Here is a 27,207-nt window from a genome sequence, read left to right on the forward strand (position 1 = left end):
GGCCGATCTGGAAAATGACTCGAAACAGTCTCATTCTCAGTTATCAGGCGAACAAACCGCGATTTTGACGGTAAACTAAACTGCATATATATATATATTGTATACAGTTAATGTTATTTGCCTGTGTAGCATTGATCTATCTCTCCTTTGTGGTTAGCCGCTCGCAAGAAGCGTCAACGATCGCATTGAGGTTTGCAGTTTTTTGTACAACAACGGTTGTGTATTTTGTGAACATCTAGCGTCACATCGACAGGATGCTAATGGCTCGGAAAGTAACTAAAGATAACGTATTTGTCTTCAAATTAAACCGCTGTTGTGATAGTCAGTAAATAACCGAACATGGATTCAAAACTCCCACGTTACAGTTAGCCATACCCGAGCTAAGGAGTCAACCGACTTTAGCTAGCCAGCTTACTGGCTGCCAGTGCCAGCTATTTGCGTTAGTTGGGTTCATTGTTAGAAAGCGACCAAGGCGCAATAATGTGTGTAACTAAGTTCACACGAAGAACTACATAAAGAGAGACTCGACCACAAAACGTGGACTAAAACGCTGTATGTGTCATTGTTTTAATGGTCAAGTGTTTTAACGTTCACTTGTTTATCGAGTGTTGAAATACAAACGAAATTGATCGTATAGCATGAGTTAGCTGTTTCAAATCCTGATCCCCCACCCAAGCATCTGAAAGTAATGTTACTTTACTGGATTAACGTTTTCTAAACATGTTTTCGTTGTTACTGCAGCAAAGTACATTTTAAGATGGAGAGTCGTGGAAGTAGTCGACCATGGGGGAAGCTGGTGAAAGTGGACTTTCGTGAGAATGAAGTGCTGCTTGTCAACAGGGAATGCACGGTTGGCCGAAAAAAAGGTAATGGTCCGAACCATCACGCATCTCTTTTGTGTGGATTTAACGTGTTTTTGGTTTTCGAAGATTGCGTTAAATGGTAAAATCAAGATATGAAGCAGAAGGCACTTTGGTAAAACAGCACTTTTTTAAACTTATATATCTGTTAATACTTAATAAGGAAAAAGTGGTCCTGCCAGACATAACTATTAGGGGAGTGTCTGGACCCTTTTAAACCTCTCTATTCAAAAACACAAAGCCCTCCTTCAAATCACGAAACTTATACACCCCCCCCCCCCCGTGTGATTTTAACAAAAGGGGTCCATTGAGAACATGTTGTGCAGAATATTAAGCAGGTTTTGTATGAATTTACTTAAGGAACATTTAGGCCTATATTTCCCTTGGTCGTTCTTGTTTCTGCTTTATTTTCAGTTTTTGAAGTATGCTTTGCAAAAGACAGGACAGTACTTGACCTTAGTTGTCCTATGCATTCATAGCTTTTATTGTTTTTGTAGAATTTTGAATATATACGTATGTAATAAACACGCACGCACACACACACACACACACACACACACACACAAAAGAAAGAGACATAGATATGCATAACCCCCCCCCCCATACGCTATTACAAGGTCATATCCCCCTACGTAGCTCACTTAAAACACAGAAAACAAAGTTGGATACAATTTATGGGGAGCAAAACAACCACAACCTATACATTTTCATGCTGATGATAATATATATGCCGATCAAAATGTATTTTTTTCCCCAGGATGTGATTTATCCTTTCCTGCTAATAAACTGGTCTCAGGGGAACACTGCAAAATTGTACAAGATGAGAACTCAGGTTTGGTGTGGCTTGAAGACACAAGGTATGTTGAAAGTGCATTCATCTTTACATTTTGTCTCCACTCTGAAGTTGAGAACACTGGAAATTTGCAAATGTAATTTGTCATTTTCCGCTCATTTTACCAGGACATGTTGAGAGTTATGCCAAATTTGATTTAGGCCTGTTTGGTTTCCCATATGCTGTCAGTGCATTTTCCAGTGTATTGAGCAGATCCACATACTTGTGAATTTAAACCAGCCAGATGGCACTTAATGAGGCAAACACTTTTTACAGCTAATTAAAGGCTGCTGTTTCATGATGTACTGAGCTAGCAAGTTGAAAGTCATCTCTTATATGTATACACCAATCAGCCAAAACATTAAACCCACTGACAGGTGAAGTGAATAACATTGATTACCTTGTTACAGTGGCACCTGTCAAGGGGTGGGCTATATTAGGCAGCAAGTGAACAGTCAGTTCTTGAAGTTGATGTGTTGGAAGCAGGAAAAATGGGCAAGCGTTAAGATCAGAACGAATTTGACAAAGGTGAAACTGAGATGGCTAGACAGTCGTCCATTTATAATAGGTTAGAGCATCTCCAACACGACAGGTCTTGGGGGGGGGGTTGGTTCCTGGGATGCAGTGGTCATTACCTACTAGAAGTGGTCCAAGGAAGGGCAACAGGTGAAATGGCAACAGGGTCATAGATGCCCAAGGCTTACTGATGTGTGTTGGGAGCAAAATCTAGCCCGTCTGCTCTGATCCCATAGAAGAGCTACAAATTGCTGAAAAGGTTAATGCTGGCTATGATAGATAGGTGGATTAACGTGTTGAGGTCACTCTGCTGTTCTAGCAATGCGGTCTTAACAGCGTTAGCAATGGCGTCTTCCAGCTAGGTTTTTTTTTTTCCTTTAACGGCGACATACTCTCGCCTTCTTGTTTCCCCCGGGCTTTCCTTGAGACATTATGCTGCGATGTGTTGTCAATGTTGGTCAAAAGAGTAACTGGGGAAAAAAAGGAGTTTAGTGAGTTGTTGAGGACGAGCTACTGAGCTACGCGTGCATTGCAGTCGAGCGCCAACCGGAATCGCGTTTTTTACCTTTTTTATATTGCATAGTGATAGTAGTAGAAGGTAGACGGGAAATGTGTGTGTGTGTGTGTGGGGGGGGGGGGTGACATGTAACAAAGGTCACGGGCTGGAATCAAACCGGTGACAGTTGCAGGCATGTGTTGAAACCATTCAGCAACAGAGGTGCTCCAATACAACAACTCTTGAGTTATAGACCAACATAAATCAAATACTTTCCCCTGTAATCTTCAGTTGTGAGGCTGTTTATTTTAACCAAATGGTATTATTCTGATCGCAAATGAATATTCAGTTTTTTGACATATGTTAAAGATACAACATGGATTATTTTTCGAAACCTGAAATCCATGACTTTTCTCCATTGATGTCTTTATTTGACCCATTTGGAGCGTAATGATGATGTGACGAGTCTTTTGGATAGGTAATCAATATTACAGTAGATTGGTGTTATGTTATAGCTCGAAATGGACCTGTTGCAACTGATTTTCTCAGACAACGAATGAGATGTAGCAGCCGTTGTCCCTTGTGTGCTATCAGATGAGCAGTAAACAGTTTTCACCATTGTAAAAATAGGACCCTTGGACCAAAACTAACACAGTCAAATATACTTAAGATTCCACTTCTTACAAACTACATCAAATTATATCGCAACACTGTTCTACTGTTTCTATTGATGTTGGCTGGGCGGAAACAGCGGGGCCACCCCTACACATACAGTTGAGTAAGTGACTAACTGAGTGAGTGATGGAGTTTCACTATTAGCTGGACGCCGAGTTGGGGTTTCCCCATTGGCTGTTAATGGCTCTGTCTGAATGAATCGGCGTGAACAGTTTTCCATTACGTCATCAGCTGTTCATGGAACCAATATCAAAACAGCCCCTTTTTAAACACACAAAAACAGCGATTTAATAAATGTAGTCGGGCTCCAGCGTTAAACTAACCTAGTCTAATTTATCCAAAAGATGCATTGCCGCATCAGCATCATGTTTCAGTATGCCAGTTAGTATTATGTAACCTGATTCTGTGGTTGAGATGGATAAAATAAAGATTTAACGGCAGAATAATTCCTCTCAATCATCACTTATGACCCATTAGATGTTTTTGGCGATGTCTGTATCTGTGGCGACCCTGTCTTCTGCCTGTATTTTCTTCTTTTGCTATGTGCAGGATCTTTCTGGGCGTTAATCTTTGGGCAGTGTGTGTGTAGCCCCCAGCCAATAACGGCATGCAGGGTGTGAGGGTGGGACTCTATGAAAACGTTGCGACCAGGGGCCAGATCGTAAGCACTCATCCAAGAGGAAGCTATGACAATTGTGCACACAGCGCCAAAAAGACGCAAATATAGCAAGGCAAAACGCCAATTGGACAGAACTCGTTCCAAAATGAGAGTGAATCTGGAATTGGCTTTCACCCACTGGCAAGCACTGAAGGTGAGGATGGGAATGAAGAGTGATGTGGAGATGGCCTGTACACTGGGACGTGTTTTGGACACTGTGGTCAAGGGGCGTGCACTTCTGGTGTCGTTGAGCTGGGGAGGAGGGGCCAGCTTTGAATATTAGGTTTAAAAACCGCAACTGACAAATCCTATTCATTGTGCCTTTAATAATGGAGAAAAGCAGTGGATTTGAGCTTTAACTTACTGACAGCTTTTACCCTCATATAGCAATACTGGTTATTGTGTTGATATCTGACCCCTCTAAATCCAGGAGATCCTTTTGAAATTAAAAAGAGAAGCCAGTTGGGTTGTGTCAGCACTTTCTGTACCACTGAACAAAAAACATGGCTGAAACGGGTTTTAGCTATTGATTTTGTAGTATCTGGTGATGTAAGTTAATAAAGGGATACAAGTTAATAAAAACTAGTGGCAACAAACAGTTGTATGTAGAATAATCAAAATATGTATATTTATCAATTTAAAGAAAGTGTTATGTTGATTTTCAAGATCTGTTCAAGCATGATATTATTTGTCCTTTTGTAAAGCAGTGTCAATGTGCATAGCATTTGCTGTGATGCAGTTATGTATTTGCCTGTCTGTAGCACCAATGGCACAGTGATCAACATGTCCAAACTGGTCAAGAAGCAAATTCACATGCTGCAGAATGGAGATGTCATTTACTTTGTGTACAGGAAAAATGAGCCAGAACAGAGTAAGTGTTTTATTTTGGTAGTAGTCTTCTCTTTTTTTTACACAATATTGGCCTGTGTTGTTGTAAATTGCATTTTTTAAAAATGAAGAAAAAAATTTGCTTATTCCCTGTAGACATAGCTTATGTTTACCATTCCATAAGGCCGGAACAAGATGTCTCACAGGACAATTGTAGTAAGTAGATAATTAGGTCACTGACACATCTCCCTGTTTTGAGTGACAATAATTTTTATTATGCAACTATATTGTGCCCAATTTGTGATCTCGGTGCTCTGTCTTGCCCCCCGTATCTGAACTGTAGACACGGAGAGGTCAGCCTGCACTAATACCACTTCACCATCAGACCTGTCTCTTTCTGTGGAGCCAGTCATGCTGACCGGAGCCCCAAGGGATCCAGCACAGGAGGAGCCTCAGCCATCCACTTCTGCCTTTTACCTCCACATTAAGAGACCTGCAACAGCTGGCTCTGGCTCAGTGGCACATACAGTCCTTCCTGCCCTCAGTAGGTTCTCTATTACATACATTGAAACCCAGTTGGCATGAACTTTCAAATCATGATCATGAGTTGTTGTCATTAATAAGACAACATAAATTGAGAAGGTGGCTTTTTGTCTGCTTATAAATCCAGGCTAGGCAAACTTTATACTATTTGGAGAATAATTTCCTGTCTTGAGTGCGTTCTGTTAAGTGCAGATAATCGTGTAAGAAGTCGTGGAGACAACTTGCATTGTCTTTACAGGCGCTGACATGATTCCTGTATGCAGGCCACTGTTAAGCTGAATATCTGTAACAGCCTGGGTCAAACCTGTTTAAGAATAATTCAGAGCATTTGTTTTAACCTGCTTTGCGCATAAGAGGCATTGTCATGTTCTGTAAGGACTTTGTTTTTATTTTTAGTATTTTCTCCCCTCTAGTGGTCGTTCAGGTGCAGAAGACAGGAAGAAATGGAAACGGATGATCCGTTGTGGCGACCCCTAATGGGAGCAGCCGAAAGTAGTGGTAGTGGTAGTAGTGGTTGTTTAGGAGTAATTCATTATTCTCTAGTTTGCTTTCTAGTTTCATTGGTTATTTTAGTCATATGACACAGCCAGGTCATAGTCAGAGATTAAGATCAGGAAATGCTTTTGTTGTTGATCACGTGTGGTCAGCTTGCAGCTCAAGCTACCTTATCCTTTCGCTCCTCAATTTGTGCCTTGAAGAGCATTGGTTGTGAGTTATATTTACTTTCACGGTTAATCGGAATAGTGCATGGGTGTCATGTGGTGTATTCTGTCATAAATGAGCTCTTATCCGATTTCGGGTCACGGGGGGATGCTGGAGCCTATCCCAGCAGTCATTGGGTGGCAGTTGGGGAGACACCCTGGACAGGCTGCCAGGCCATCACAGGGCCACCAATTCAATAGCAACATTCCCAAATCTGTACATGGGAGAATTCCAATTCCTTGATCAAAAATGTAACAACAGTCTGATCATCAGACAGACGTTGTCCAATGACTTCTACTCAAACCAATTCAATAGAGTACTTGACTTTAGCGACATGGACCCCTGCAAAAATACTAAGATTAAAAACGGATTTCTTACATTGTCCCCTACTACCCAAAGCTAAGGAAATCAATTTTAAATTAATTAAGGATATATCCCTCCAATGGATTTCTTAGATTAAGATTCAATTTTGAAATTGTCTGTTCATTTTGCAGTTCAGATATTGAAACAACAGAGCATGTTTTCTCCGCTTGTTGTCACTCCCAACTATTTTGGAAACAAATGGAAGAATGGTTTAAACAAAATGTATCTGTTGAACTCAAATCACATGGACTGGTGATGAAAGAGAAAATCTGCTGATTAACACAATTCTCATAATGGCAAAACATTACATACACAAATCTAATATTATGAAAATCCCACCCATTTTCAATGCTTTTTGTAATGAATTTAAACTGTATTGTAAATCCCTGAAATGTATGAATTTAGAATCTGCAAAAGAACTGTTGAAATGTGCACAATCTTACAAATTAATAGACCCTGAATGTATCAACCTTTAATTCATATTGAAGACCAAATTATATGAATTTATCATCTTACCTTTATTATATATGCGGTATTATTTAATGTATATATTTTAATTCAATTTGATTTTCAAGAATTTTAATTGTAGATGTTTTTTCTCGTCGTTCGTTTGTTTATTTTGTCTTACACAGACACATGCCCAAATGTTTTATACCATGGTTGACTTGCCTTGTTTGTAAAAATATTGTTCAATGAAGCAAAAAAAAACAAGACAAAACATGTGGTCAGCTTGCAGTTCCAGCTACCTTATCCTTTCACTCCTCTGTTTGTGCCTTGAAAAGCATTGCTTGTGAGTTATATTTACTTTCACGGTTAACCAGAATAGTGCACAGGTGTTGTGGTGTATTCTGTTATGTAACATTTAAATATTTAATTTATTTGCATGTGAATGTGGTCAAAGCTAAACTAGCTACAAGTGGCTATGGCGTTTCCTATTCTAATAGCTTTTTGATAATTTCCTGTTGCAAATATGCCAGTGTTTTTTCTATTGGTGTTTTGAAGCTGGTGAAGGTTGTGTACATTATTTGCAAAATATTTACAAGTTATGTACAGCTATTTACATGTCACTTTAATGGGGTATTTGTATATTGTAACCTGTTGTCATTTTACATAATTTTGTCTGTGGGTGTATAATGTGATTTATATAGCATTCAGTAATTGGTGTCATCTTTTGTATCATTTCAGTTTTAGAAAAATGTATCCTTTCATGAGAATGATGACAACAGTAAAGAGCATTCAGCTTTACTCCAGCCTCCGGCTTTCTCTTGAAGCCTGTTAGCTATCTGTCAATTTGTGTATGGACATGCACACTGAGGACAGAATATGCATATAGAGGATTTTGGTAGGGAAATTCAGGTAGTCATCCTGTAAGGAAAATCCTAAATTGTCTATAATATATACAGAATTTACATTCAAATAATTTCCTTTGTACATCTATTGATTCCACTTAATGTGTCATCTAGTATGTAAAATTGCCGATTTAGCACCTGACTAGGTTAAAGTAAACCAGGTTATTTGCAAATGCTGTTAAACCCAGATCTGACTTTTTATTAATCTCACCAGACCAAGCTGAAGATGCTGTACAAGCACAGGAGACGGTGATGGATAAGCTGGAGCCAGAGAGGAAGAAGAGGAAAACTGACAATGGTCAGTTTATCATATGGAGATTGATCAGTTTTTTCCATATAGTACCTTGTCTTAGCGGTGCTTCATTTGAAACAGTTTTTTTTTAAATGTCCAAACCATCCAAAAATTTTCTGAATTTTAAACCAAGCCCTTGAGGATATAGTTATTTTTTTATTAGCCCAAACTTATGCCCAAAATTACTGATTTACTCAGGAAAATCTCCAAATGTTTTTGTGATGTATAATTATTTAGTAGGAAGTGCAACCTGGCCCAATCTGTAGTATGCTCAAGCTAAAGTCTGATGCTGTTATGCTCTGTTATAAAAGTTACTTTTGGATTCTTACCTCCTAAAACATTAGAGTACTTTTTTTCGCTTTGTGTGAAAGATAAAGCAAAAAATACAACACATGGCTTGTCTTTTGATATGATCAAGACAAATGTTTCAATGCAATACAATTGTGATTCCAGATTCAGACCTGCCACGCACATCCAACACAGAAGCAATGGGTCCAGCTCAAGGAAATGTTGTGGATCCAAAGAGTAAATCTCGAGCAGATGGATCCAAGACTGACAAGATGGAGGAGTCCCTGACATGTATAATCTGTCAAGACCTGCTGTATGACTGTGTCAGGTGGGACACTGGCCTTGCTTTCCCTTGAACTACCATATCCCCTTAGATGCCTGTTACTGTTCTGCTTGCTGTTACTAAACGTTCAGTATCAAGAGAAGGTGTTCTGAGCTTGGCTCTTCATTTTTCAGAAGTGCTGTTTTTGACAATTATACTGTCATACACATTCACTCCTTATAGCGCCCTCATACAACTACAGCTGGCCACTGAGTAGCTCCACTGGAGTATTTAGCGCTTTGATCAAGAGCACATTGACAGTGTTAAAACCCAAAAAGGGAACGTAAAAAAAAAAACAGTCGGTGGTGGAACGGGGCATTTATTTTATTTAGTTTGGAAAACGCAACTCATAGAGGTTACAGTTAGGGGTGGGCCGATACCAGATCAAATTCCGAATCGTTCGATATGGTCTTCACGTTTTGAGAGCTCCCCATTTCGGGAGATCGCGTTAACACTAGAACGACCAGGATTTTACTCCTACCTAAAACGACCATAGGCGGTCAAAATGACTGCCGGTTTTTAAACTCTATATTCTGTCAAGATAAATACCCGATTGATATATTAATGCATTGCATATGTTAGTATGTCTGTTAGGAAACGACTGACACCAAAATTAACATTTTAACAACTTTAATACTGTGGCGAAGTCAGCGAGCAGCCGGGAACCGCCACAGCCGGGATGCGAACCCGGGTCTCTCGCACCATGGTTGACTACGCTAGCCAGTCGACTAAAGGGTCCGACCCATTAACCAATGGCCTAGTGAGTCTACACATCCATGATTGTTACAGTGCTATTTTTCAAACAATTTAAAATCGCCGTTGTCCAACGCCTGTAAATACTGCAACGCCTCAGTGGTAGTCATGGTGCGTCTGAAACAGCTGCTGTACATGTTGGAAGTAATACCTGAAAAACAAAACGGAAAACACATATTGCTAAAATAACATGTAACAAGGCCTATAAAACGTGAAATGTAAAAAAAGAACTGAACGTTGCGAAGGAAATGATGCGGAAAACACGTCATAAATAGTGACATGATGCACACGATGACATGCAAATTATGCGTGGTCATTTTTGACGGCTCATGGGGAGATCTTATAACTTTTTTTGGTGCAGTTGATCTAAAACTCAGTTTAATGCAAATATATACAAGTTTAGGAGCATTCAGGGAGCGGCAGGTCTTTCTTTTTCTTTTCTTTTTTTTTTAAGTTATTAAACTTTGAAACTCCAAAAAGGTCAAAATGACCGCCTTGGTCATTCTAGTAGTTTTTAAAGTTTTAAAATAAAGCAATTGTACATAACAGGAAAAGATGGTACAAGATTTTGTTAGAACTTTTGCATGAGCATTACGTTTGAATACGTGCCTTGATAATGCCAAAATGTTGGGCATAATTCTTAAAATAAATGAAAAGTAGAGAACTGCAATGGTGTTTTGTCTCTCGCTTACCGAGGCGTCCACTGTATTGTATTGAATCAAAATCGTGAGACGTGTCGAACCGTGAGATATGTGAATCGGCCCACCCCTAGTTACAATACAATTAACTCAAAAGGAGCACAAACATGAACTCGTAGCCATGGGAATCAGAATGTAAGGAAGGTCCATGAGTAGCAGAGCAAAGTGACAAGTAAAATAAACAGAGCTTCAAGTAGATAGACAAATTCAAACACTGTGGTAAAACAAAACTCAACATTTAAATTAAGGTGACTGATTCCTTTAAAGCTGTCCTTTTTCATTCAGTTCTACCAAAACAAGTACAAATTCAAGTTTATGTAACAGGAACCACATGTAATTAAAGACATGCAGTCATACCTGGGAGATGCTCATATACAACCAGTCTTCCTCATTAAGCCAATAAGCAGCTCTACAGAAACATCTGGGAAGGATAAGTGCCATGCCAAGGGCTCTTCAACAATGAGACAAGTGCTTCTCATTCACTCACCTCACCTATAGCACTCCTGCTGGTCCAAGTCTCCAGCTCAAAGCCCACTGTATTAGCCTCCAGGCTATCACCACCCAAGTGTGTGAATCTAATTCTCAATCTCCTGTTGCCCCCCACAAAGCCTCCAGCCCTGCATGCATACTTTCTGTGCTGCCTGCTACTCCGGCTGGATGGAACGCTCGTCTCTATGCCCCACCTGCCGCTGCCCAGTGGAGCGAATCCGGAAGAACCACATGCTAAACAACCTGGTGGAGGCCTATCTTATCCAGCATCCAGGTTTCTATTGATTGTACACTCTTTTTTTTTTTTTTCTTTTAACCACAGGGCTCTTTTCTTGTAACCATAGTCATCAAGGCGCTTATTCAGTTCAGTCACATGGGGATGCGACATTGGACCCCTCTGCATCCCCCACTTATTGATTTTGAAAAATCCTGAAGAAAATATTTTGCTATACGTCGTGTCTAACTTTCAGTATCAAATTAATGAAAATAAAGACTTCTATTATTTTGAAAATTTAACTCCCATTGCCCCTCTCTCATATTCATAAAGATATGTCATAGGACCGATGTGGGATTGTACAGAATTGGCCCCTGTCCAAAGATTAATTTAATGCCACTTCTGCATTATTAGATGGGTCACTGGGAATTGACAAGGATACACTAAAAATGCCATTAACAATTACAGGTATAAAGTCCCCAAACATCTGATTCCTCTTGTTTTAATTTGGAAGTTCTCGACTGCTAAAGTTTCCTTTTTCTGGCAATGCCCACAGAAAAGTGTCGTACTGAGGAGGACCTGAAGAGCATGGACAGCCGTAACAAAATTACTCAGGATATGATGCAGCCAAAGATTGAGCGCTCTCTCTCCGATGAGGAAGGCAGTTCGGATTATCTGTTTGAGCTCTCTGACAACGACAGCGACAACTCAGATATCAGGTAAAGGCAATAAGGGCAACATATGTAGTCTTACTTGGAAGTTTATGCAACACATGACTCAAATTTTGGTGATTTCAGAATTCCTGTAGTCGTTTTTTATTTTTATTCATTTAGCAAGGAAATTTATGGAACATTTTTAGTGGCATTGTTAACCGGTTAAACGCTTATCAATCTCAGCTGCTAGTTCAAGATCTAGCAGCACCAGGTTACTAACCTTTTGGATTTCGTCTTCTATGTTAACTGTTGCACTGTTGAAAAGACAACCAAGGATTTTTTTTTTGTAGCACAGCAAAAAGAAATAGTAGATTTATCTCCAAGCTGTAGCTGAAAAGAATATTGAGGAAGAAGTGCTATGTTCACAAACGAGGTAAAGTGAAATTGCTATACTTATGTGTGCCATAAAGCACTCCTTGTATTTCCAAAGAGGTTTTGTGCCCAGTGGCAGACAATGTATAGTGAAAACAAGCTACTACAATAATGATCTAAACGGCGATTTGTGTCAGTCTCCCGTCACACTATTTGACCAAAATGAATTTAATAGTGATATGTTAAAGCAAAAATGTAACCTGGTGCCGCTTTAAAATTGATAATCAAAATGACATATCTGCTGGGATAGGCTCCAGCATCCCCACGACCCTGAGTAAGGATAATGGATGGATGGATGGATAACACATCTTGATTATCATACATCCAAATCAGCTATGCATTAATTAGGGCTGTGCAATATGGCGATATATATCGTGTGACGATAGAAATACGTCCGTCATTTCACATTATGTTCTATTGTTTATTTCGTTGTCGCAAATCACTCTTTACGGCAATATTTTTTGTCATATGGAGTCTGTCCATCTTGTGCGCGGATTACATTAATTACTTTTATTGGCTTTTTATTCACGAAGCTTTTATTGCACTCACAGTAACGTAACTCGTGTAGTTGTCATCAGCTCTTTACCACTGGCTCTCTCCTCCACTTTGCTGAGCCCTTGTGTGGGGAGAGGCCTAGCTCCGCCCGCAGAGAAACAAAGAAGAGAGGAGACAAGAAACTAACATGACCATAAATGACAGCAAAACACAGTAGAGTCTATGTTTATTTTTTATTTACCCAATTTATGTGCACTTGTTTCATTTCAGCTTAGTGTGGGAGTTTCTACTGTGTGTCCCTGTCATTTATGGTCCTGCTACTCTTCTCTGCTCTCTGTGGTTCAGTGAAGGCGGGGCTTCCCCTCCACACACACACACACACACACACACACACACACACACACACACACACACACACACACACACTGTGCATGGACCAGAAACTATTTGCTGAATTTACAGAAAATGTGCTATATTGTGATATGTATTGTTATCTGGATATGAAATTATCTATATCGGGATATGAGATTTTGGTCATATTGCACAGTCCTAGCAACAATAAATGTAGCACTTAGATTTATGTTCTGACCAATTGAAAAGTTGGATTATTTTTGTTACCTGGTTGTTTAACAAGTGAACAAGCTCCCCTTCCTTCTGATGGCCTCATTTGTGTTTTGCCCCTAGTCAGCCATTTGGGATGTGCAGACAGTGTCCAGGCTACAGGAGGGATGTTGGTCAGATGTTGTTGGCTACGGGTTCAAATTACTGGATGTCCAGTCCACTTCCCCAATCAGTTCTTCCTACTCCACCTTTTGTGGCAGCCATGCCGGCCCCCGGAGAAGGCTCTGGAAAGCTCTCTGGGGAGCAGCCCTCCACCTCTGCTGACATCCCCTCAGGTACTTCCACTGACCAGCATCTGCTGCATATTTTAGGAATATGAGTAGGAAAGTGTAGCGATGTAGTCAACTCTTCATATTTCTCGATTCTCTCACGACATGAGTGAATCAGCTCTTATGGAGATCTGTAATTCATAGAGAGCATGGATCTTTTCATATGAATATAAAAACAACAGGACAAGCTCACAATAACCAAACGTTAAAATACCAAAATAGGAAAACCTGGGGAGGAACAGTGGAATGAAATTGGATTGAAAATATTGGAATTGTGAAATTTATAGTGCAAAGGACAACATAATGGACAAAGTGTATCACAAAGTTATGAAATGCTAGACATAATTATTACAGTCTTGAGTGCAGAACACAGTATTCAGTCCATTTCCAAACTTGTCCATCCTCCAGCTCCTGTATACAGTACATCTGAATTCTAAAACATTACATCACTTTTTCTTGTTGCAGCACCCCAGGAGTACAGCTGCCCTCCTCATGGCCGCCATATCATCTGCAGTTGCTGCCTCCAGCCAATGCCAGACAGACGTATAGAATTCAATTGCCAACTGGCTACTCCTCAGCAATGTAAGTGGCCCTTGGAAACGTCGGTTGGTCTCTAACCCAAAAAAAAAACATTTTGACTATTCTAGCGTAGTCAGTTGGAGTACAGATTTTGCAACTGTAGCATCACAAATCAAATGAATACATTGTTTTTTGCACTATTATGTACACCTCAGGTTTTAATGTGTTGTGTGTTGGCAGGTACGGTGTGCCAGAGACCCTTCTGTCACATGTACTGGGGTTGCCAAAGGATTGGTTGTGAAGGTTGCTTGGCACCCTTTGGTGGTACGTCTCTGTTTTAGAAACATCTGGGGAGGGTTTCAATGTAAAGCCACGGCTGTGTTCATTCTCAGTATACCTAAAGAGCAAATGGTAATGTGAACATGAATGCACAAGGAGGGGAAAAAAAACAAAAACATTAGTTCTCATTAGAATTAAATGGACATCATGGGTTATAAAAGTTATGAGGTATATAGCCAAAAACCATCTCTAATGAAGCTGTCCAGTTGTTGGTTTGCTTTGCTGATTTTCTCTTTGGTGTGGTCATGTGATGTTTGGGGGGGGGGCGCAACACCCCCTCACTGTCATACAGAGCTCAACCTGACTGATAAATGCCTGGATGGTGCACTGAACAGCAATAATTATGAATCTGAGATCCTACAGGTAAGATTGACCTCAGGTAAAAAGATTAATTTTTCTGTTGTTCTGTAATTCACTGGTAGTGTGTTGCTTATTGGTTCTGTGTTCAGTTTCTACTTGAACCAGCCATGCTGAAAATAAATACGTACATGCTTTTTGGTGGCAGTTTATAGAGTTCTCTTCTTAGGCTTTTGCTGCCTGTATCTGTCCTTCCACTAGAACTACTTGTCATCTCGAGGGATGTCTTGGAGAGACATGCGACAGGAGGGATTGCAAGCTTTACAGCAAGGAACCTACCATCTATCTGGTGAGCCTTCCAATCACAATATGTTAAAGCGCAATTCATAAGAATTCATCTTGGTGACAATATTTGGTTTGCTGCAGCAAATTAATTCTCTGCATATTTGAAATTATCCAAATTAACACAGTCTGATTCTACAGATTGTGTACTATAATTTTATCATTAGCAAAAATGTGGGCAGACAAAACGGAGGGAAAACCAATTTAGAAGGGTTTCCATTATTTTTTGTGGGGAAAATGGAAATATCATTTGAAACTGTTCACTTTAAAAATTAGTAAGCAGTTTTGCAACCACGATGGTTTAAGACGAAAGTTCTGAGCTCAACAGAAATCATCACTCTGATAGCAAGACATACCTATGGCTGTGTTAGGCATACTGCATTGCTGTTGGTGATATCAGGAATCCACCTTGTGTGCTTCTCTCCAGTCTGACCCAAAATGTGAACTGAAGCAGAGCAGGGGTTTGAGTTGGTTGTGGGGTGTTGCCAGTAGCAATGCGTGTAACTGTCGTCGTCATCGTTGACGTCTCTCGTGTCCGAGGATCCATTCCGAGAGATTAAGGTGTGTGCTTAAAACGAAGATGGCTTGACTGTCCAAGATGAGAATAGAAGAGGCTGGAACAGTGTGGACAGGGGATAGTAGGGGGTGGACCCATTCCTGCACCTCTCTGTTCTTGGCGAATTTTTCAGCGGCAGTGCTTCTCTTCCGCATGCGTTCGTTTGTCTGTTTCAGCCTTGATGGAACCAGCCAGGCAGGCAGCTCTCCAGTGCTTTCGATTTTCCACTGCTTTTTCACAGTTCTTAGAGTCTATGTTGAAGGTGATCAGTGTTCCCTTGATACAGTCCTTGTAGTGTTTTTTGGGAGCTCCTCTTTTTCTTTGACCTTCAGTCAGTTCAGAGTATAAAATTTGTTTCGGGAGTCTGTTGTTTGGCATCCTCTGGATGTGGCCAAGCCACCGCAGCTGGCGATGTTCAGTTGTCGTCTCGATGGAAAGGAGATCGGCTCTTTCGAGAACTTGATTGTTGATGACCTGTTCTTGCCAGGAAATTCCCAGAATACTTCTCAGTTTTTGCTGGTGGAAGCATTCTAGTTTATGGATTTGGTATTTGTAGAGGGTCCATGCTTCACAACCGTACAGGAGGGTTGAAAGAACCACTGCACGGTAAAGCATGATTTTGGTTGATGTCTTGAGATCACAATCATAGCAAACATGCTGAGAAAGTCGGCCAAAGGCAGTGTGGGAAGCCTTCACTCTGTTGGTGATATCCGGTTCTAGACTGCATGTTTCTTCAAGGATACTTCCAATGTACTAAAAGGATTGAACTTGTTCTATAGGTTGGCCATGGATGGTGATTTGAAGCGGAACTCGTGGGGTATCCTGAGGCACAACAGCAAGCGTTTTGGTTTTCTTGATGTTCACAGAAAAGTCAAAACTTTATAGGCCTGAACAAAGGAGTTGTTCAGGCCTATGAAAGGCCTATGATCGACTGAAGACCTTCTGGAGTCACGGCAGGAGCAGCATTATCATCGGCATATTGAAGCTCAATGATGACGTCGGTGGATGTCTTGTTCTTTGACTTCAAGCGCTGGAGATTGAACAGGCTACTGTCAAAGCGGTAACAGATGTTGACTTTACCGTTGAGTGACCGATCTGTCTTCTGCAAGAGAGCAGCCAGGTATAAGGAAAATAACATAGGCGCTAGAACACAGCCTTGCTTTACTCCCCAATCCATGGGGAAAGGCTCGGAAAGGGTTCCACAGAAACAGACACAGCCTTTCATGTCATCATGGAGGGCGCGAATCAACTGGATGAAGTGGTCAGGGCATCCAGATTTGGATAGCACATCCCACAAAGTCACTCTCGGAAGAGAATCAAATGCTTTCTCAAGGTCGAAAAAGATGAAAAACATTGTCTTCTGTTGTTCTCTTGCTTTCTCCATAAGCTGTCGTGCCACAAAGATCATATCGGTGGTCCCTCTGTGGGATCGAAAACCGCTCTGGGATTCAGGGAGAACCTCCTCAGCCAGGGTGGTGAGACAATTCAGAAGGATGCGCGACAGGATTTTCCCAGCTGTTGAGAGGAGGGAAATTCCTCTGTAATTGCCGCACACTCCTCGGTCCCTTTTTTTGAAAATGGTAATGATGTTTGCATCTCTAAAATCAGTAAGGGCGGTCCAGGTTTCCCAGATCTGCAGGATGATTTTGTACAGTCGCTTCTGAAGAGGTAGTCCTCCATATTTGTACAGTTCTGCAGGGATTCTGTCGGGGCCAGCCGTTTTGTTGTTGCGTATCTGAGTGATCGCTGTTTGAAGCTCCTTGGTGGAAGGAGGTGCAGACATCCACGGTTTTTGCGGCAAAGTAGGTAAGCCATCAAGGCAGTCCAGAGACGCTCGTGATGGTTTGCAGAGGAGCTGGTGAGGTGCTGTTTCCATCGTTGACTGATGGCTACGTCGTCCCTCAGAATTGTTACGTTGTCCTTTGCTTTCATTGGTGTTGGTGTGGTCTTGATGGGCCCGTAGATGGCATGGGTAGCAGAGAAAAAGTCGTAGAGTTGGTTCTGGTCTGCGTAGCCCTGGATCTCAAGGACTTTACTTTGCCACCAAGTATCCTTCATGGAGCAGAGTTGAGCTTGGGTGTTTGTCTTCAGTTTCTTGTAGTGCTCTTCTTTCATCTTGGAGGTTCTATCTTTCTCCCAGGAGAGACGAGCTTGATTCTTTGTGCTAATCAGGTTGCAAATTTCCTGGTTGTTCTTATCAAACCAATCCTGGTGACGTCTTTTCAGAATACCAATTTCGGTTTCAGCTACAGCGAGGAGGGTCGTTTTTAGGTTTATTCAGTTTGATATGGGGTTGTTTTCGATGAGGGCAACATCCTTCAGGACTTCCATGACCTTATTCTGGAAGCTTCTTCTTACACTGAGATCTTCAAGCTTTTGGATGTCGATTTTCTTTTGCGGGATGGTCGTGGCAGGGCGTCTAGGCTTGGGTTTGAGTTGCAGATGGAGCTTTGAGATGACCAGCCTATGATTGGTCCAACAATTGTCAGCAAGCGGGAGTGCCTTGGTGACATGGACGTTGGATTGGTCCTTCATGCGTACAATCACAATGTCAATGAGATGCCAGTGGTGGGATCGCGTATGCATCCAGGTAGTTTTCTGGCTCATTTTGAGTTGGAAGATAGTGATTGTGATAATGTGGCCATGTTCTGCACAGAGGCCAAGGAGAAGGCTTCCGTTTGAGTTGCATTTACGGACTCCATGCTTCTCAATGATGTTGCCCCGTGTTGTACTGTCTCTGCCAAAGTGAGTGTTGAAGTCGCCCATAAGGATGAGCTTGTCAGTTCCTGGAACAGTGGAAATAGTTTTTGATAGGGTGTTGTAGAAAGCTATTTTTGCCTCATCGTCAGCATGAAGAGTTGGAGCATAAACGCTGATGGCAGTCAGGAAGTATCCATTTTGAAGTGGTAATCTGATGGAGATAATGCATTCGTTAACACAGACAAGTGTTAGATTCAAGTCACGGACATGTTTGGATCTGATCGCAAAACTGACTCCATGAATTCGGCGGTCCATTTCTGGTAATCCTTTCCACATGAACGTGTATCCGAGACCTTTTTCTTCGAGTTGGCCTTCATCTGCAAGTCTTGTCTCTTGGAGAGCCGCAAGATCGATGTTGAAACAAGAGCGTTGTTGTGCAATAAGGGCAGTTCGTCGTTCTGGTCTACCAGAGTCACTCCGATCAAGAAGAGTCCCAATGTTCCAGGTTCCAAAGGTCAGCAGTGTAAAAACCTCCTTATTTCGCCCGCAATGGATTTCCCACTGGATGCTGTATTCCAGTCAGGAGGCATGGGAAACAGCTGTTTTTTAGCCCACATTTTGTAGGGCCTTTGCCTGATTGGGGGGAGCAGCACTGTCCCTAAAAAGGGCTGCTCCGTCACAAGGTTGCTGCCGAATCCACACAAAGTTTCCCGGGTTCATGTAGAGACGACCATCAGATCCTTGCTGCCAATTGTGTGCCTTTGGGGCTAGGAGCTTCCAGGATGATCATTCCCTGCTCCTGTCGCTCCGCAGCATCGCCAATGGACTTTCTGTCTGTGTGTGTGTGAGGGGGGGGTGGGGGGGTAAAGCATGGTCCTTGAAAAACTCTTGGAGCCATTCGCTAAAGCCTTATTTAAAGTGGTGATCAGGTCGCGATGCTGGTCCACACTGCTTGGCCTGGGAGGATCTAGTTCCATGGCAACACAAGAGTGAAAACGATGGGATCTGCCACAGGTTGCACCCAAGTGATGGTTGGATTGGGAGTCCGGACTGCCCACTTGTTAGGCACTTACGAGCCAGGGGTGTGTGGGATTTTTATAATCACCAGTCCGCGGTCCCGTTAGGCTTTAGCCAGCTGAGTGCTGCCCAGGTTACGCCAACTCCACAAGTGAAGTCTGGTCAATACTGCAAGGAGGGGCCTATCCGGGGTTTGTCACGCATGCAGGAATTGGTAGCCTGTACCTTTCAGCCCACATCACAAGACGCTTCAGCAACCCGCGTGTGTAACTGTAGAGCACAAGTAAAGCAAAATAGAGCAACTCTGTTTGTGTTTTTGTGTGAGATGGGCAACAAAGTTTACGTGTTTTTTCTCGCAGTGGTACTTGTAGCTGATAATAAATGTACTGAAAGATATGAATTTTAGTGCAAACATTTTTTTATTGACTTAAAATCAGTGCTTAGAACAAACCATCATTTCCACCATTAAATGGATCCCCTGTCCAAATCTTAGAATGACATTTTATATTTAGGAGGCGGTAACAGGCTAGCCTCTCTGGCCTAGCTCAAACCACATGATACATGTTGTCCACTTGAAGAGGGCCAAGACATAGATCCAGATTTTTCTCTAATCTGGTTCCAAGATGGTGGAATGAACTCTTGTCTTCCATCAGAGCTTCAGACTTGCTTCTTTCATTCAAAAAAAGCCTAAACACTTTCCTTTTCCAGGCCTGCCTTAATATATAAATATTATTCACATCACTATTGACGATCCACTTGTTTGACATTAGCTATTTGCACTGGACGTAACATGCACTCTTAGCTGTGATATGATTTATATTTATATTGTTTTCTTTTTTTGTGTGTTTGCAAGTGCTAGAAGCTGCTGTGAACTGGAGTCAAATTCCATGTGTGCATAGGTACACTTGGCCAATAAAGCTGATTCTGATTATTGTAGTTTTACTTTATTATTGCCTTTGTTGCTTCCAGATTACCGCATCACTGTAAATACGATGCTTTGCTTCTGCTGTGGCCTGCGATCCTTCAAGGAGCTGGCTTACAAATACAGACAGAACATTCTACTATCTGAACTTCCAGGTAGGGGAGAACAACTTATTTATTTAATCATATTCTAAATGGTATTTCATTTAAATTGGCATGATGGTCAGTTGACAGAAAGGGATCATTGAGACGAGTTGGATGCAGAGAAATAATTCCTTCTTGTAATGATTCGACAGTTTTTTTCTCTCTTAAAGGCTTCCCTTGTAACATCCTAACAGTTACGTCAGATCAGTGAAATGACTTTAATGCTTTATTCTCAGCTGCCGTCACCTCTCGTCCTGACTGCTATTGGGGTCGCAACTGTCGCACACAGGTGAAGGCACACCATGCCATGTAAGTTTATTTTCAAGTGTATATGTCCCTTAACATCACCTTAATATATCAGCTTTTTTTCAGGTTACAGCACATTGCTTAAATTCCACTTAAAATCTTTCTGAGGAGCAGAAGTGATATTTTGTACTGAGGAAATGCTGGCGCTAATGCTATTTCAACTGCAGGCCAAGATGTTTTATTTTTTACCATGACCCCATATATATATTCTCTTTTAATACAGTGGATATAAAAAGCCTACACACCCCTGTTAAAATGGCAGGTTTTTGTGATGTAAAAAAATGAAACCAAGATAAATCATGTCAGAACTTTTTCCACCTTGTTTTGTCCCCCCCCCCCCCCCCGCCAATTTCTGTGAAATTGCAGCCTATAAAAATAAAGTGAAAAACAAACAAACCTTTTCAGAATCAGCATCAACGTATTGGCCAAGTGTGCTTATGCATATGAGGAATTTGACTCCGGTTTACAGCAGCTTCTAGTACTTGCATACGTATATCACACATAAAAATAAATAGATAAACAAAATAAAAACAAAAGAAATAAGTGGAATAATAAATAGAATACTGGCGATAAGTATGTATGCACAACAGGTATTTCACTACTATAGAGTTTTGTTATGGTTGAATAATTAACTTGTGCTTATGTACGTTTTATATTGGTTATATATTATATACTATTAATATAACCTTATAACGTATGCTTATATATAATATATACTTGTATGCTAAAAATATATACTATATTATCTATTATATATTATATACTTATAATTATAACAATAACAGTAATAATTTGTAACCACTATACAGTAGTTGTAAGTGTATTTACAATTGTACATTTGTATTGCACATCTGGTTGCACATTTTAGGGAAATAAAAATAAAAAACTTAGAATAACCTGATTGCATAAGTTTGCAATTGGGGATGGGGCTGTGTCAGAATTAACCAATCGCATTCAAACTCATGCTAAATAGTAGTTGGTATACACCTGCCATCAATTAAAGTGACTAATTAACCCCAAATAAAATGGGATCTCACTGTTGAAAGATATCGATAAGGAGAGGGGTAATTAGATATACCATGGAACACAGTGAAGACAGTCATCAAGTGGAGAAAATATGGCACAACAATGACATTACCTAAAACAGGACGTCCCTCCAAAATTGATGAGAAGACAAGGAGAAAACGGGTCAGGGAGGCTGCCAAGAGGCCTACAGCAACATTGAAGGAGCTGCAGGAGTTTCTGGCAAGTCCTGGTTGCTCTCAACATGTGACAACAATCTCCCGTATTCTTCATATGTCTGGGCTATGGGGTAGGGTGGCAAGATGGAAGTCTTTTCACATGAAAAAAACCTCTAAGCCCAGCTAAATTTTGCAAAAAGATCCAGTCTCCCAAAACCATGTGGAAAATGTGTTATGGTCTAATGAGACCAAGGTTGAACTTTTTGGCTGTAATTCCAAGACATATATTTGGGGCAAAAACAACATAGAACCTCACCAAAAGAACACCATACCCTTTGCGGCTGCGGAACTGGGACTTCAGTCAAGGTGGAGGGAATTATGAATAGCTCCAAATACCAGTCAGTTTTTGATGTAAAACCTTTCTTCCGTCTGCTAGAAAGCTGAAGATGAAGAGGAACTTCACTTTTTAGCATGATGACCCAAAGCATACATTAAAGTCAACAAAGATCAATGTTTTGAAATGATCCAGCCAGAGCCCAGACCTGAATCCAACTATAAATCTGTGGGGTGACCCGAAGAAGACTGTGCACAGGAGACGACCTTGCAGTTTGACGGCTCCAGAACGTTTTTGCAAGGAAGGGTGAGAAAATATTGTCAAGTCAAGATGTGCCAAGCTGATAGACGCTTACCCAAAAGGACTGAGTGCTCTAATAAAATCAAAAGGTGCTTCAACAAAGTTTAGGGGTGTGCACACTTATGCAACCAGGTTATAATAAGTTTTGGGGGGGGGTTCCCCCTAAAACAATTCAGATTTTTTTTTTATAGGTTGCAGTTTCAAAAGTTATGACATGATTTATCTTGGTTTCATTTTTTACACTACAAAAACCTGCCATTTTAACAGGGTTTGTAGACTTGTATCCACTATATGTAAATTGATCGACTAAACACTCTAAAATGCCATTGCACCTGTGTGTGTGTGTGTGTGTGTTTGTTTCTTTCATGCATATAACTGCAGATAAATCCCGAGCCATTAACCATATCGCCATGGGCCTTTGTCACCATCCACAAATAAAACAGCACACTTGAGATTTTAATGATTAATGATTAATTATTTCAATGGCCCTGTAACATGCATATTCAATTTTATTAGATTTTCTTGACCTGATTGATGTAAATAAAGACTTTTGTAGCTCTTTACAGGAACCCTAATAGTCTATTTATTTATTTACCTCTACTTAATATTGTACCAGTGTTTATGATTGTTGGCCAAAATCAGGTTTGAGCCATTTTTGCTGTAGACCATGCTTTTATAGCATTTACTTCAAATTAAATAAAGTATCACATTTGGGGGGGGGGGGCTAATCTGCCATTGCCCCCAGAGCATTTTGATTTAGATTTTTTTGGAACAACTGAAAAAATGTCTTGACAGAGGCAAAACTAGACATGCATTCTGTTCAAAGTTTTAACCACAAGAGGGAGTTGACGTACCAAGGTGTTTGTTTTGGTCCAGTGTTATTTGTTGGCATTTAACTGACTGCATTTAACATACCTAAAATATGTGGTCTTTATTTGCATTTCAGGAAGTTCAACCACATATGTGAGCAGACTCGTTTCAAGAGCTGAAGGGCCAGAGAGACTCCTTTCCTCACAAATGGCAAACACAGACGAGAAAATCTACTTGATTGGAAAGTGACATTTGCCATAGCCCTGCACCTCTGACCAAGCAATAGAATACTGTGGAGAAAATTATCGTTTATATTTGTACTACACTTTTTTTAGCTATATGGAACCTGGGTGCAGTACCCATCATGTTTTTGACTTGTTGCAGATATTACAATCATCACCCCCTCCAAATTCTATCTAGTGTCTTAAGTCATACGGGAGTGTGTAAAAGAAACATTAGCCATGCTTAGCTGTTCCAACTGCTCCTCAGCTTGATTCCCATTTGAATGAGAAATAAACACCAGCAACCAGCCAAATACCGGTTAATTTGGACTGACTGATAAATTCTTTTTATTGAATTGGCCATTTTGACAAGTAATCAAGCACCAGTTTCTTGGGTAATGTATTTGTTTGATTGAAGTGATTTCTAAATTGTTGAATCCCCTTGCAACAGTGACTGGAGGATAAAAATTAAGTTTCCGGTTTAGTTTTGGATTGCATTCATATTGGGAGTAGTGCCCCCTTTTTTCAACATGAGAGCGTGTTGGTTTTAAGATGGCTTTGATTTATATTAGATCTGCAAGACACCGAGGTGGTGAAAGCAATGTGTGTGGATGAAGGCCATATACCTATGTATGTGTAGCCATACCAGTGAGCTGTTCTCTATATTCCCTTCTTCCTGTGCCTGAGTAGCTGAGATTTTCTTTGTCTCTCTCGTGCTTATGTTGTGATATAAGAATGTTGTCTAAGAATTGCTGATTTGAGAATCATCTGGTGCTTCCTATAAAATGCATATTTCTCAAGGTTTAGGAAAACAAAAGGTGATGCGCACATCTCGATTCATGTTTTCTATGCATAACAGTGACTTGGAAGTTGATTTCTGTTTTTTCATTTTGGGTTAAGAAACTTGGGAAACAAACTTTGCAAGGGACAAACTGCCAGCTTTTTACAGTGTGCATTATTAAGTAAGAATAACCTATCAAAGGTCAGAAGTATCTTACCTCTTTGGAGAACTTTTACCTTGTTATTCTAGTGCAACAGTGCTTTTCCATGCAAAGGCAGAAAGCCATGTTAAACACCCACATACATAAAAGGGTAATTTTGGAATCCCATGTGATACTTGTAAAGGATTTCACGTGTTAAGTAGATCAGGGTAATAATTATGTTGTTGTCTGAGGGCATGTGGCCCCTCAGTTGTATGCTTTGCTTGGGATAATCAACTCCACACGGATTTAAAGTAGTGTATTAGAGAGTCTCTTGGGCCCTGGTAGAGGACTAAGACTTGTTTAGAATGCACAATTGTTGGCTGTAGAAGTGTTGAGTAGTTATAAAGCAATTTACCTTGCTGAAGGTGTAGATTGTTGGTCAAATATGTTTATTAACCAATCCATCCGTGCTTCAGGTAGCATAGGCTCCCCCCCGAGGCAAGGAGAAGCACTTTTCTTTGTAATCTTACAAGATGCACTTGCAGAACCAACACTTCAGTAACTCGTATGTATGTGCCAATATGCTAATGAATCACGCTCATTATAAGGATGTCTACTGAGTTTATCGCTTACTTTTGGTTGCCATAACACAGTGTTAACCTGCAAGATTTAGGTTAGATCTTAAGAGGTTAATTTAGTTTATGTTTTGTTTTTTGTCTTGTTTTAAGATATAACATGGTGAATGAAAACGTGCTCATTGAATTTTGTTGAAAATTGTTGTTGAGGTAACAAAGCTTCTCAATGCTTTTTTTAAAATAGTTTCATAATGTTCTTATACCAGAAATCAGTATTGTAGAGAGATAAATTTGTCACATATACCAGAAATCAATACTACGTTAGATACAGTTTGTTATAGTACAGCCATGTTGTGTCAATAAGTTGTCAGTAATTCGTAGATTTGCAAACCATTTCCAGCTAACATTTTTTCTCTTTTACTTTTTTTGTTTGTAACAAATTGGCCTGCGTTGTAGACTAGCTAGAACATCCTATCATTTTCTAGAGGCCTTATATATTGATATGAGTGATTCAGTCGTGGCACGGTGGCCCAGTGGTTAGCGCTGTCGCCTCACAGCAAGAAGGTCCTGGGTTCGAACCCCGGGGTTGCCCAACCTTGGAGGTCAACCCAGGTCTTTTCTGTGTGGAGTTTGCATGATCTCCCCATGTCTGCAGTGGGTTTTCTCCGGGTGCTTCGGTTTCCCCCACCATCAAAAAGACATGCATGTTAGGGTTAATACTCCTGTCTGTGCCCCTGACCGAGGCATGGCAAGACGAACTGGAGTTGGTCCCCGGGCGCTGGAGTTGCCCACTGCTCCTAGCTACACAGCTAGGATGGGTTAAATGCAGAGCTGAATTGCCCCACGGGGATTAATAAAAGTAGTTTAAAAAAAAAGTTGATCTTGATTGTCCCTATACTTTTAACAAGTAGATGATACGGGAGCAGAGTTTGTATTCAAGTTTTAGTTTTCTGTTTTAGTTGAGAAAATGCATTTCCCTTCTTGTTGTGTGCTGTGCTTAACTGCTAACAAGGATTCTGACTTTTACATATTTCGACTATTTGCTGATCAAGTGGGAAATGTTTCGCTAGCATGTTTACATGTCGCATTGTGAAGGTGTTTGCACAAATCTCCTCTCACATTTTAAAGGCTTCTCTTCTAATTTGATCCCTGCTTTATAAAACGATATTGAAAGGTTCGTTTCAATCTTTGTACTTTGCAATATCCAAAGATGTCCGTATGCGTTGTATATTGACATTATACACCAGCTGAAGGTGCTAATCTACGAAGAGTCTGTTTCCAAACTGACTTCTCTTTGAATAAAAAAACAAAAGTAAGGTTCTTATAAAGCATACTTGGGTTAGGTGAGGAAATTACAACCCAAATAGAGACTGTGGTCTGTATTTTTATAGAATTATTAGAGGTTTTGTAATTGTAGCCTTGGTGAAATGCTGTATACTAGGGTAAATGGAAAGATGTGTTTTTGAATTGAACTCTCCATAGAATCAGTGTGTGTGCTTGTGCTAACGTTCACAGACCATTCTAGGAAGGATAGCGAGTGGGGGAAAATGGAGATTAAGACTAGGACAGGCCTTGGCGTGAGCTCCTGAGTTAATTTGTAGAAGCAAGGTGGTTTAGATGTTTTTTTGTTTTTTTCCCCCCTAGTTGTAGAGGGTTCACACTGGCATTCCTCAGAGGCTCAGGCCCTCAGCACAACCCGAGCCGATTCCCCCCACAGAGCTGCTTGGTTTTAATTATTCCCTACAGGAGGAGATCTGGACGACCAAAGCCAACAACAGTCCCAAGCTGCCCCAAACAGGAATGGGTGTTAAAGAGGCTTTGGAAGAATGCTTTGCATTTTCCACATAGAAAAAAAATATGCTGTATTGTCTAACAATGTTTACTTGCTTTGTATGGGGAAAAGTCAAGAACCAAGCTGCTCTGGCCTGAACAGTATGACCGACGTAACACACAGGTTTAATTCTACCTCATCAGAGCTCCTGTGAGTATGGGGAACAGAACAGGCGTGCAGAGGAGCATGCATCGAGTTTTCAAAGCAGGACACTCAACTCAACTTGGAGAAATCCTCACCTGTTGAGTCCTGGAAAACCACAAGTTTATGCACTGCAGTATTTGAACACCTTTGTAGTTTAATCTTTATAGCCTGGGATAGTGTTAAGAGTGATATGAAATAGTTAAACCATAAGGACTGGAGTTAAAAGGAATACGTTTATTGCTTTTTGTTTTCTGTACATTGCAATAACAGTGATGACACGGTCTTCTAAATGTATGTGGATCTAACACCCGTTTGCCTGCACTAATAAAGATATAGCTTTGCTTTGTCTGATGAATTGACTTGTACATGTTCTGCTGATGTGCATGGTTACATGGGGGA

At 40.7% G+C, this 27,207-nt stretch overlaps 1 protein-coding gene across 2 annotated transcripts; it reads left to right on the plus strand.

Moving 5' to 3' along the window:
• On the plus strand, positions 1-27,163 carry chfr (checkpoint with forkhead and ring finger domains, E3 ubiquitin protein ligase). Of its 2 annotated transcripts, XM_056287308.1 has the most exons (18): positions 1-70; positions 742-866; positions 1,618-1,717; positions 4,799-4,908; positions 5,022-5,081; positions 5,209-5,409; positions 8,037-8,120; positions 8,568-8,730; positions 10,784-10,938; positions 11,435-11,597; positions 13,143-13,354; positions 13,814-13,930; positions 14,108-14,191; positions 14,499-14,569; positions 14,765-14,852; positions 20,088-20,195; positions 20,420-20,492; positions 23,251-27,163. In XM_056287308.1, exons 2-18 carry the CDS (start codon positions 758-760, stop codon positions 23,291-23,293), a joined length of 1,941 nt encoding a protein of 646 aa, XP_056143283.1. In that variant the 5' UTR covers positions 1-70; positions 742-757; the 3' UTR covers positions 23,294-27,163. The 2 variants fall into 2 exon arrangements, with proteins under 2 accessions (XP_056143283.1, XP_056143290.1); XM_056287315.1 differs by lacking the exons at positions 1-70; positions 742-866; positions 1,618-1,717 and adding an exon at positions 4,126-4,191.
• Positions 27,164-27,207: the final 44 nt, after the last annotated feature.

Source organism: Lampris incognitus, chromosome 1 (assembly GCF_029633865.1).
Source record: "Lampris incognitus isolate fLamInc1 chromosome 1, fLamInc1.hap2, whole genome shotgun sequence".
Classification (NCBI taxonomy): domain Eukaryota; kingdom Metazoa; phylum Chordata; class Actinopteri; order Lampriformes; family Lampridae; genus Lampris; species Lampris incognitus.